Source organism: Mastigoproctus giganteus, chromosome 3 (genome assembly GCF_048544385.1).
Source record: "Mastigoproctus giganteus isolate SK-2022 chromosome 3, ASM4854438v1, whole genome shotgun sequence".
NCBI classification, from domain to species: Eukaryota; Metazoa; Arthropoda; class Arachnida; order Uropygi; family Thelyphonidae; genus Mastigoproctus; species Mastigoproctus giganteus.
In genome coordinates this window covers 172,773,382-172,785,873 of record NC_143577.1, presented here as the reverse complement: position 1 = coordinate 172,785,873, position 12,492 = coordinate 172,773,382, and the positions used below count along the sequence as shown (strand labels likewise).

At 36.3% G+C, this 12,492-nt stretch overlaps 1 protein-coding gene across 2 annotated transcripts in view; it reads right to left on the bottom strand.

Annotated features, from left to right (window-relative positions):
• Positions 1-12,492, bottom strand: part of Ccs (Copper chaperone for superoxide dismutase) — a 50,714-nt gene that overhangs the window by 22,288 nt on the left and 15,934 nt on the right. For both annotated transcript variants that reach the window (XM_090370763.1, XM_090370764.1), the window contains exon 3: positions 2,573-2,756. In XM_090370763.1, coding sequence (XP_090226889.1) covers positions 2,573-2,756 — 184 coding nt within the window. The remainder of the gene's footprint in view (positions 1-2,572; positions 2,757-12,492) is intronic.

Genomic DNA, 12,492 nt, shown 5'->3' with positions numbered 1-12,492 from the left:
CTGCGGTCTCCTGTCCCGAATAAACGGCATGCTGTCCCAATTAAGTGAAGTAAACCCTGGCTATTTTCTCAATTGGTTTCTGTTTTTTAAGATTTGACCCAAATAAACGGCTGCCCCAATTAACCGGTGGCCCAAATAACCGGACTCCACTGTATATCTGAAATTTATCAGCTTGAACTCATTGATATGCAGACTAATGATGAAATGAAAGATGTCTTCCATTCAAGCACTCCGGAGCAATTTTACAAATATTTCTCAGATTCAAAATTTCCTAATATCAAAAGACATGAAACAAGGTTGTTTTTATAAGTACTTATATACTTGAGCAAATTTCCAAGAATAAAGTATGTAAAATCAAAATAATAATTTGCATCGCTCTTTACCAGTCACCAACTTTCCAACAGATATCTACTTTCTTGCAGTTGAAATTAATCACATTCTCCCATTAAAATTAAAATGGAATGTCAGGGTTTAATTTGTTCAAGTGTATGCTGTTATGAATTTAGCTTATAAGCTGTATTATTTTAGCATTGTTAAACTGTAACACAAAAACCCATAGCAGTGGTGTGCTGGAGCCAACTCGCATGAGCCGATTGTCAAATTTTCAAGAATTTTGCAAGCCAGTTGTTAAACTGACAATGGCTATAAACTGTAGAGCAGCACACACTTCAATCCACAATGGTGCTCATACAATGTTGGGAAGAAAGGCTGGAGTAACTACTAAGTTGTTAGAAAATTTTTCTAAAATCGTCATTTGGCACTGTTAAACTCATCGATTGCAATTATCAATCACTCGACAATGCACTATTTGAAATAAAACAAGTTAATAATTTAAAAATATTTTTAAATAAAATTATTCCCAATTCATCGCCAATGTAATAAAAATCAAACCGATCTAGAAACTGTAGCTAAAGAACTTGAAATTATTAAAATTGGTCGAGTACTGGGACCACAATGGGTGCATGTAGTTTACAAGCTGCTACTGCTGTATGGAGCACACATCCTGCATTATATATGCATTTTTTAAGTTCTTCTTATTCTAGTCTAGCAAAGAAATTAGCTAATACTACTTTTTGCAAGACCTTGCTTTAATGATAGACATTCTTGAATTTTCATTACTTTCAACCGCACTTCAGTCAAGATCAACTAACATTCACAAAGTGCAAAAATTAAACAAACGCACAATAAGACTGGAAAATTTAAAGATTGGTACTGGAAAACATGAATCTCATGTTGAAGAATTGATTAAATCAGATAAATTTAAAGATATTCCATTTAATAAAAATAATAAATTCAATTCTCTTTCTAGGAATATATTATTAGACAATATAATTCAACACATGAATTTACGTCTTTTATCAGACAGAAATAATGATGAATACATTTTAAATTATTTTAATTTATTAGAACTATCTACTTGGCTTATGAAGAACTAACTTCGCCATGGATAGCCAATGAAAAAAAAAAAAAAAATTGTACCATTAAAGTGAAATTTTAAAATATGAAACTGATTTGAATGATTTTCAGGATTTTGTAGATAATGGTGTAGAATCAAAAAATGTTCCAATCCATGCAAGAATTCAAAAAAACTAAAAAGATAGCACTATTGTAATCAGTAGTGCTGAAGCTGAAAGAGGTTTCAGTTAACATAATTTGTAAGAGATTGAGAAATAGTTTAACAATAGATCACATTGAATTTAATGCATATAAATATATTAAATATTAATAAATATTTATAATAAAGATAATTTGGGAAAAGAGTTAGCAGATTGGGTTGAAACTCAATTTGTCAAATCATCATTGAATTGAGATCATAGATTGGCTATGGATACAAAAGTCAACAAAAAAATTTTGTGAGAATCAATTGTCTATATGGAAATTACAATAAAAAAATGAATATTTTATTATTGTTTGAAATTTTTGTATTCCTAATTGTTGTAAATCAGTAAAACTTACAATAAATATATACACACATATTCTTGGTCTTGGTTTTTTTTTTTAGTGAGCCAGTTGTTAAAAATATACCAGCACACCACTGGTTATATGTATTTATGCTATTTTTATTGTTGTGCAGTTAGATAAAACCCTGTATTTAACAACTTCATCTTACATTATGAAGTTACTGTTTTGGTTGTTTATAGCAGCTAGTAGTTTATTTTTTTAAAAAGTTCTTGTAAAATTCTTAATTAATGTTTAATAAAAAACAAACAAAGGAATCATAATATGTTTGATCAATTTTTTTTGTTGCTTTCAGTTAACTGTAAAACCTAGATGGCCAAGGCTGGATTTAATGAGGCACAGTGACACAGGAGCTGCAGAGCCCCAAGGTCAAGAGGGAGTCCCAGACAATGCAATGCAATTAGGATTTCTAAAATATGTGTACCAGGGATCAAGACTATCTAAATCTGGCAGCCCATGATTACAAAATGGTTCCTGACTGCTACATTATACAATTTTAGTAAAATAATAAGAGGAGTTCTGATTCATACTATCTAATTATACAATTTTATCTGTTTCTTCCCCCTCCAAATAAACTCTAACAAATCCAGTTTTATATTATTTACTTACTTACTGTTCACATCCTTTTGAAATATCTCCTAATTCATGGATATGTAGTCCATGCTCTCCTTTGGACAACCCATCAATGGTTCCGTCAATGATGCAGCAATTCTGATCAACTTGCAAAAATCTAACAACACCAATAATACCTGAAATGCCTGACATTTCTACAACTGCAGCTCCTAAGTGCTTTCCACCTAAAAACAAATATAAAGCAAGAGAGGAATTTTTTTAAACACTAAAAAGAAAAGGTACGAGTATCTTTTATGCTTAATAACGATAAACTTTATTAAGCGGAGAACTCTTCAATGAATTTATTCTCTAAAACTTGTGAAATTTTTTTTTTTACCTGCTCTTCTTATTATTATTCAAAGACTTCATATAACAGCAACCACTTATTGAATAAGCTTGTAATTAACCTCTAGTTACTTGTAAAGGTGCATTTACACCTTGAATACTGTTCTGGACAGAAGTGAATATATTGTTTATACATGTACAGATGGAGCCATTCATGATTGGTTCTTGATGAAATGAGCGGGGTGCATCATTAACACACAGCCAACAATGCCTCAAGGACAGGAATATTTACTTCCATAGAGTTGCTGGGGACACTTGTTTTTGCTCAGAGGGCAAAGACAGTGGTGTGCATCTTTGGATTTTGACATGCACACAATTTAGGTTTCTGTTAAGGGCTTTAGCTGACTGATGTAATCAATTGTGAGACACTGTGCACAACATAAATTAACAGAGTATTAATTTAAGCAGAATGTCAAAGTGAAGTCTATACATTAAACCTGTTTATTAAATTTGAGGTTACTATAATTTAAATTAGAATCCACAAAGAATGTTAGCATATTCAGCAAAATTCAATATTACAAATATACACTAATAATGAATTTGGATTACTAATACTAATACCATTACTAATATTAATTACCAAATCTTTTAATCAATGTGCCACCTATACCTTTAAATTGATTAAAACTTAAAACTGGTGCATACTGTCAATGTCATTTAAAAGAAAAGGACTGTTTAACCTGTAATTTCAAAAATAATTCCCAAGTCATCTAAATGCTATAGTGAGTTTTATTTTCAGCCTTCGGCCACTGGATCAAAATGATGCTGAAATACAAAATCTAATCCAAGCCAAGGCTGGCGGTTTTATGCATTCAAAAATGTGTTTGGTCGCAAATCCTAAAATCACCTATGTGATGAATTATTTTCGAATTATAGTAAAAATAACATGTGCCATTTGACCATCCATTCGGGACTAAACTCCTTGTTATTGAACTGACAGACAGTACACAAACTTTACACACTTTTCCTGATCAAATTTCAATGTGACACCACTACATTACACTTCAATGCCAAAGTATGAACCAAACAAATTTCAAGAACAGAACTGACCACATGGAATTGTCATCTAGGAAATATGCAATATAATGATTATTACTTTCCATTGAATTTTTGTAATCTGCTCAATAATTCAAAGGTCCAAATTTAATAATGAAGTCACTGGTCTAAAACAGCTGTCAAATCTAAAAAGTTGTTGTGTAATTACTGAGAAATATACTAAATATTTTCACATATTTAATCTTGTGCAAAAATTCACAATCTCGTGACATTTATGAAGGTTTGTATAAGCTTTTCTATTTTTATAGTAGTATATCTCCTTTAAATATCACCATTCATATTTTTTAATCATTTTAACCTATTAAAAATTGACAACACTTTGTGGGGGGAACCAATTTTACATGCCTGGCCTATATATAATGAATAATTTTTTGTTTACATTCTAGAATGACTATATTGAGTTAGAGGCATTTAAAAACTCTACCATATTTCCAGATAGGTGGAATTGGATGATTTTGAATTTGATAGGTGGCATAGGACTAGGGTATGTCTGAAAGGGACAAAAGTTGATGATATTGTAGAGCAGATATCATCTTTTAGGGGTACAAAAGGTGATATTGTTGTACACGTTGGCACTAATGACATTAAGTGTAGGAGATCTGTGTATTTACTAAGCAAGTTGTTGTTATTTGGTTTTTAGGAGCATTAGCAACTAAGGCCATATTGCTCCGGGAATATGCGGTGGTCATTCCCTGACCTTTCCGCATCCTCCGTATTTGGTGGTGACGGGCTCGAACCCCAGTCTAATCAAGAAGCATGTGCTACGCACTGCTGCTCCTTCCCACCTGGCTACAGAGGCACCTACTAAGCAAGTACAGGTCAATGCAGAAAAAATGACAGGAGGGAGTATATGATGAGAGCCTTGTCAATCATTTTGGCCATGGAGAGATTGTGCAGGGCTCATGGGATAGAATTTTTCTCAGCATGGTCTGTGCTTGTTAACAGGAGAGATTGCTTCTACAGGGATGGGATACACTTAAATAGAAGGGGTGCAAGAATATTTGCTGATGCTATCAAGGCATTATAAGGTGGGTCGAAAAACTGTTAGCTTGGGGGAATTCACAGACTAATAGATAACAGTAGCCGCAGGCAGAGGTGGAAATGATTATTGCACTGCTTCTATTGGAATGAGCAGCAGCCTGGAAATCCAGTTGCTGGGGATTTCAGGAACTGCTGGTGGTTGTGAAACAAGTAAATATATGGGCTGTGTTAGAGTAACTAAGAGTACGAACATGTGCATGTATACTTGAATGTATATCAATGCTAGGAGTATAGTAAATAATTTTGATGATTTCTGAGGTGCTGGTTAAGACACACAAGGCAGATATTGTGCCCTCTCAGAGAAGTGGTGCCACTCAGATATAAGGGATGCAGAATTGGAATTTGAGGAGTACAATGTGTACAGAAAGGATAGCAAAGGAGGAAAGGTTATGCTATTAGTTAAGAGACACAAAATCTAAGGAAGTGCATCCAGTTGATATAGATGGACAGTGCAATGTGGAGTCAGTTTGGTGTTACATAAGCACTGGGAAAACAAAAATGAGGGTAGGAGTTTGTTATAGGCCTAATGACTATGAGTACGATGAACTATTATTAATATTAGCATTAATAGAAGCATACAATGAAAGAAAGCAAGCTTATGCAGCATCAGCCAAGAAAAAAAAAAAAACGCTCCGATTTCACCCCTCCGTTCATTCCAAATACCTATCCAGCTCAACCTTAAATTTATTTAGGCTATCAACTTCCACAACAAAAGATGGAAGTCTGTTCCACCAATCAACTACCAACTGGCTAAAGGCAAACTTCCGCACATCTATTCTACAACCGTCTTTCCCCAATTTGAATTTATGCCCTCTCAGATGATTATTCTGAGGAAGAGGAAGAATCCCATCAGCATGCTCAAACCATTCAAAGCTTTATACACTTCAGTCAGATCACCTTGCAGGCACCTAGTCTCCAAACACTGTAATCTGCAAAACTTAAGCCTTTCTTTGTAAGAGCAACCCTTTGTTCCATTTCTGTGTACTTGTTCCAATAGTGCTACATCCTTCTTAAAATAAGGCCTCCATACCTTTATACAGTATTCAAGGAATGGCCTGACCATTGCCTTATACAAGGGGATAATCACCTCCTTATCCCGGCTAGAAAAATTCCTGTAATTCATTGACAAGACACCATGAGCTACTCTTGCAGCCCGTCTGCACTACTTAGAGAACTTCATATCTGCCTGCACAATTACCTTTTCAGAACCAGATCCTTTCCATTCTCTATCACTGTCAATGTAGTACCACAGAGTTGATACATTACTCTGGGGTTACTGCTTCCCATATGTAGTACTTTACATTTGTCAAGGTTAAACTTCATTTGCCAACTCTCAACCAATCTCCTCAACTTTTCTAGATAGTGTTGCTGCAGCGTACTGTCATTAACAACCCTGCCAACCTTCATATCGTTTGCAAACTTGGACAATAAGCCTGATATACCATCATCAATAACATTCATAAATACAGAAAACAACAATGGACCCAACACTGAATCCTGGGGGACTCCAATAATAACATTAGTCCATGAAGAGCAGGGTCCATTGATTACCACTCTGTTTTCTCCCACTCAATCATCCCTTTATCCATACCAGCAATTTGCCTACAATGCTACACTGCTCCAATTTGTGCAGCAGTCTTCCATGTGCAACAGTATCAAAACTATTTCTAAGATTCAAATATATGATATCAAAGTTATTTCCTGCATCCAGTTGCTTTGTGACCACATCATAGTATCCAATCAAATTGGTCAGACAAGACTTCCCCTTAACAAAACCATGCCGTGTCCAAGCTATAACTGAAGTCTTGTCTAGATAATCTTGCAGTGCCTCCATTAATTTCCCTGGAACAGAAGTTAAATTAACAGGTCTATAATTACTTGTGTCGCCCTTTGATCCTCCTTTGTGAATTGGGGTCACATTTGCACATCCAGTCTATGGGTACCTCCCCTGAGTCCAAGGAAACTCCCATAATTATGGCTAAGGGTTTGCTTACTTCCTTTGCTGCTTCCTTTAATATAACTGGATAGATCCCATCCACCCCAGGTGCCTTTCTTGTTTTTATCTTCAACAATTTCTCCTCCACTTTACTCTCAGTTATTACAAAATTTTCTAGCTTACTGCCAGAGTTGAATACACCTCTGGCATTGCCCTCGCTGAATAACTCCTCATGTGTGAATGTAGAAGCAAAATACTCATTTAGTTTGTTAGCCACCTGAGCAGGAACATTAACAGTTGAACCATCAATATCCAGTGGACCAATCTAATTAATCCCCTTCCTTCTAGGGTTTACATAGGTAAAGAACTGTTTGGTGTTTTTCTTTGCATCCTTTGTCAAAGATTTCTCATAATCTGCTTTTGCCTGCCTAAACTCCTTTGTAATATATGACTAATAATTATTATTATTAGTCATATGGTGCAAGAAAGCCTGACGCTTATGCTGCACCAGCCAAAAAAAAAAAAAAAAAAATTCGCTATTACCCTGAAAGAGAGAAAGGAAAGTAGAAAGGAATCACCAAGAAAGGGAAGAATAATGATATCCAGCTCAGGACCCTGGGTTTGCCAAGCCCATACTCACCAGATGTGAACCCGTGACTTGGTTACAGACCAGCTTATATCTATCACAGGCTTCCATCTCACCCATTAATTTATATGTATCCCATGCATTTTTCTTCTCTGTCATATGTCTCATTAGTTCATCTGACATCCATTTAGGCCTAAACCTTGAACAATATTTCTTAGTTGGTATGTAAAGCCTAGTAGCAGCACCTCTCTGATATCCCCCAAGATTAATTCTTTAAATGCTTCCCACTTTGAATTTGCTGTTGGTAACATCATCAGTTGGTCCCAAAGTATAGAATTTAAATACTGTCTCAGACTTCCGTAGTCGCCTTTACGAAAGAAAGAGCCTTCAATTCACCCTTGATGGTAGTTACCTCTTTGAGTAAATCCCACTTCAGCACACTGTGATCACTGCCACCTAGTAGTTCCTTTATCTGCAGATTCTTAATGCATGAAGAATCACTATTGATAATCAGATCAAGAGTATTACTCCCTCTAGCTGCTGATGAAGAAAACAATCATCTGATAAATCCACAAAAGCCTTGCTAGTGGGTGAGTGACCAACCCACAAATTCCAGTCAATATCCGGGAAATTAAAATCTCCTATTATAAGACTGTCTGATTTACTGGCCCACTCTATATCCCTGTACAATTTTTTATTATACTCATCAGAGTCATTAGGCCTATACCACACTCTACTCTCAATTTTGATTTCCCAGTGCTTATGTCACGCCAAACTGACTCGACACTGCACTGTCCAGCGATGTTGACTGGCTGTACCCCCTTGGATTTTATGTGTTTCTTAACTAATAGCATAACCCCTCCTACCTTCCTATCCTGTCTATCCTTCCTGTCCACATTGCACTCCCCAAATTCCAGTTCTGCATTCCATATATCTGTGTGACACAACCTCTCTGATATCCTGACAATATATGCCTTTGATGTTTTGACCAACACCTCAAATTCATCAAATTTATTTACCAAACTCCTAGCATTGGTGTACACGCAATTATACAGAGAAACAGAGTGGGCCAGTAAATCAGTGTCTTATAATGGGGGATTTTAACTTCACAGATATAGACCGGAACTTGTGAGTTGGTCACTTGCACATTAGCAAAGCTTTTGTGGATTTATTGAATGATTTGTTTTCTGCAGCAGCATGTTAGAGAGGCAACAAAAGGGAGTAACACTCTTGATCTGATTATCAGCAGTGATTATTCATGCATTAAGAATTTACAGATAAAGAAACCACTAGGTGTCAGTGGTCACAGTGTACTGATGTGGGATTTACTTAATGATGTAACTACCATCAGGAGTAAAAAAGAGAAGGGTTTTTGCTTTTGTAAAGGCAACTACAGTGGACTTGGAAATTTTTTTAGTTTCTGTACAGTGGGACCACCTGATGATGTTACCAACAGCAAATTCTAAATGGGAAGCATTCAAGGAAGCAACTAGGCTTTTTGATCCAACTAAGAAATACTTAGTGACAAATGGGCCTGGAGTACTGGGGTCCATAGTTTCAAATACAGATATATACAGTTATACCCAGATATTAAATATCTGGGTATAACTGTATATATCTGTATAAGAAATACTTCTTTAGGTTCAGTCACAAATGGATATCAGATGAACTAAGGGGACTTGTGGCAGAGCAGAAAAATGCATGGAATGCACATAAATTTTTAGATGACACAGAAGCCTATGGCAGATACAAGCTAGTCTGTAATCGAGTCACAAAGGAGGTTAGGCAAGCAAAGACAAATTATGAAAAAATCCTTGGCAAAGGATGCCTGTTTGTTTGTTATTTGGCTTTTAGGAGCATTAGCATCTAAGGCCATATTGCTCCGGGATATGCGGTGGTCATTCCTTGACCTTTCTGCATCCTCCGTATCTGGTGGTGATGGGCTCGAACCCCGGTCTAATCAAGAAGTGTGTGATACGCACTGCTGCTCCTGCCCACCTGGCTACGGAGGCGCCGCAAAGGATGCAAAGAAAAATAGCAAAGACTTTTTTACTTTACTTATATAAACTCTAAAAGGAAGGGGATGAATCAAATTGGTCCACTTGATATCAATTGTTTGACTGTAGATGATCATTCTCAGATAGCTGCCAAACTAAACGAGTATTTTGCACCTACATTCGCACAAGGAGTTATCGAAGGAAGAAATGGCCAGATGTTTATCAAACTGTAACAGGGAGTTAAACGATTTTGTAATAAGTGAGAGCAAAATGGAGGAAAATTGTTGAAGTTGAACATAAGAAAAGCACCTGGAGTGGATGGGATCTATCCAGTTATATCATTTGGTTCATCTTGAGCTTTGTCGGCATTTCCTTCTTTCACTATCGCTGCCTGCAGGTCGATACGGCAAAGGAAGTAAGCAAATCCTTAGCCATAATTATGAGAGCATCCTTTGACTTGGGGAGGAAGATCCCACTGACTGGAGATGTGCAAATGTATCTCCAATTCACAAAGGGGGATCTGATATGTTTCAAGGAAAATAATGGAGTCACTAGTTAAAGAAGCATTGCAGGATCATCTAGACAAGACAACAGTAATAATTCAGACATAGCATGGATTTGTCAAGGGGAAGTCTTGTCTGACCAATTTGATTGGATACTATGATGTGGTCACAAATGAACTGGACGCAAAACATTAATTTTGATATCTTATACAGCCACCCACTCGCTGATTAACGTAAGGGTTGCGTTCTGTGGAACTCTACGTAAGTCGGATTTTATGTAAGTTGGAATTCCAAATTACATAAAAAAGAGATGTTCGATGAACATACATGTGAATAGAATTATTTATTGTTATTCAATTTTTATCCTATGCACAGGAAAAATTACAAAAGCCTGCAATTTAAAAAATTTAAAAATTATAAAATTACAAAAAAAGAGGGGAGACGGGCATAATGTCAATAAGTTTTACCTCTTGAGCATCACTGACAGAATCGACATCTTTAGCTGATAAGTACACCGCTACGGAGGTTGAGGGCTGTGGAGGTTTAGAAGGGGTTGGCCCCTCAACCTTACGAAAGAACATTAATGGATGACTGGGGGTGGCTTTTTTTTTTTTCTTTTCATCATAGATTTCTTTATAGCAAGCAAACATATCATTCACCCCCTCTGTTAACTTTTAAGAATCGTTCACTGTCAGGATTCATTATCTTCTCAAACCTAGCCATTGCCGATGCAATTTCACAAAATGCCATTCCATCTCTCTGACAAAGCACCTTGGCTCCTCATTTGGTTCATCTTGAGTTTCGTCGGCATTTCCTTCTTTCCCTATCGGTGCCTGCAGGTCAATAAGTTCTTCGTTAGATAAGTCCTTCTCTTCTTCCTCTATTAACTCCACACCTTTGGCACCAACCTACAACTGAAGTAGCTCTGCAACCTTCACAATCTTATCCGTAACCTCTTCACATGATTCTTCCTTTTCAAATCTTTCGAAATCTTCCCTTTTAAGTGCCATAGGCATATTTTCTTCCCTGAGCCATTTAAACAACTTTAATAATTTCCGCCCAGGCCTTATTAATGTTTAATGGTAAATACTGTAAGATTTCCAAAAGTCTCAACATAAAATTTTTCTCACCGTCTGCTGCAGACAATGCCTGAGCAAATGTTGAGCATAAATAATGCTTTTAAATTCGAAATAACACCCTGATCCATAGGTTTGATGAGTGAAATCTTGTTTGGCAGTAGAAATATGACTCTCACATTTGAATTGAAATAATCTAGATGCATAGGATGTCCAGGAGCATTATCTAATAGAAGCAAAATCTTGAAAGGAATGTCACTGTCTTTACAATAGTTTTCAACCTCGGGAATGAAGTAGCATTTAAACCAATCCTCAAAGAGATATTATTATTTACTGTCTCTGGTTCGATCGGAAATGCACGAGTAGGGTGGCTTGATTGATGCCCTTAAATGCACAAGGATTTCCAAAATGGTATACAAGCAGTGGTTTTAATCTGTAATCTCCCGCTGCATCAGCCCCAAGAAAGAGCGTGGTCGTATCTTTTGAAGCCTTGAAACCTGGCATTGTCTTTTCCCCTTTGACAATGTATGTTCGATCCGGCATTTTTTTCCAATACAGAGCAGTCTCGTCAACGTTAAAAATTTTCTACATTGAATAATCGCCTTCATAAATAATTTTTTCCAACACATGACAAAATTTCTCTGCAGCTGCACAATCGGCACTGGCGACTTCAACGCATACTTTAATGTTTTGGAAACCAGCACAATGCTTGAACCTATTAAACCACCTGTTGCTTGCCATGAACTTGGCTCGGGGTTTGCTGTACTTATCTTCATAAATACTTCTTGCTTCTGCTTGAATGGCCATTGGACTCGGGGGCACTTGCTCCTGAATCTGATTTTCCATCCGTATTATTAATAGCTTTTCCATCTTCGATATAGCACCTGAATGCTGTTTTGTATTGACTGTTGATCCTTTAACATGTTCTTTTATATTCGCACTATCCCTTAAAATAGTATTCACTGCTGAAGCAGCGACCTTATTCCATGCAACAATAGATGACAAACTTGGTCCTACTTTGTACTACTTCTTAATTAATCATCTTCATTTCTAAATCAATTTTGTTTTGTTTCCTAACACTGCCAGCACTTGCACTTTCCCTTCACCATTGTAATAAGTAAATAGGAATGAAGAGCCAGCACTTGCACTTTCCCTTCACCGTTGTAATAAGTACTTTGTAAATAGGAATGAAGAGAATATTCTGAAAATTTGTTTTTTTTTTTATGATTGAAGATTTCAGTGAAGGGGAACACATTTCACCATAATACCGTAATGTAATTCCCGTTATCAGTTATGGAATTCCCGTTATGGAATTCCCCCACAGAATTCCAGTTATCAGTATTATCGCAAATGCAATAAGATCAAGTTTACTACGCATTAT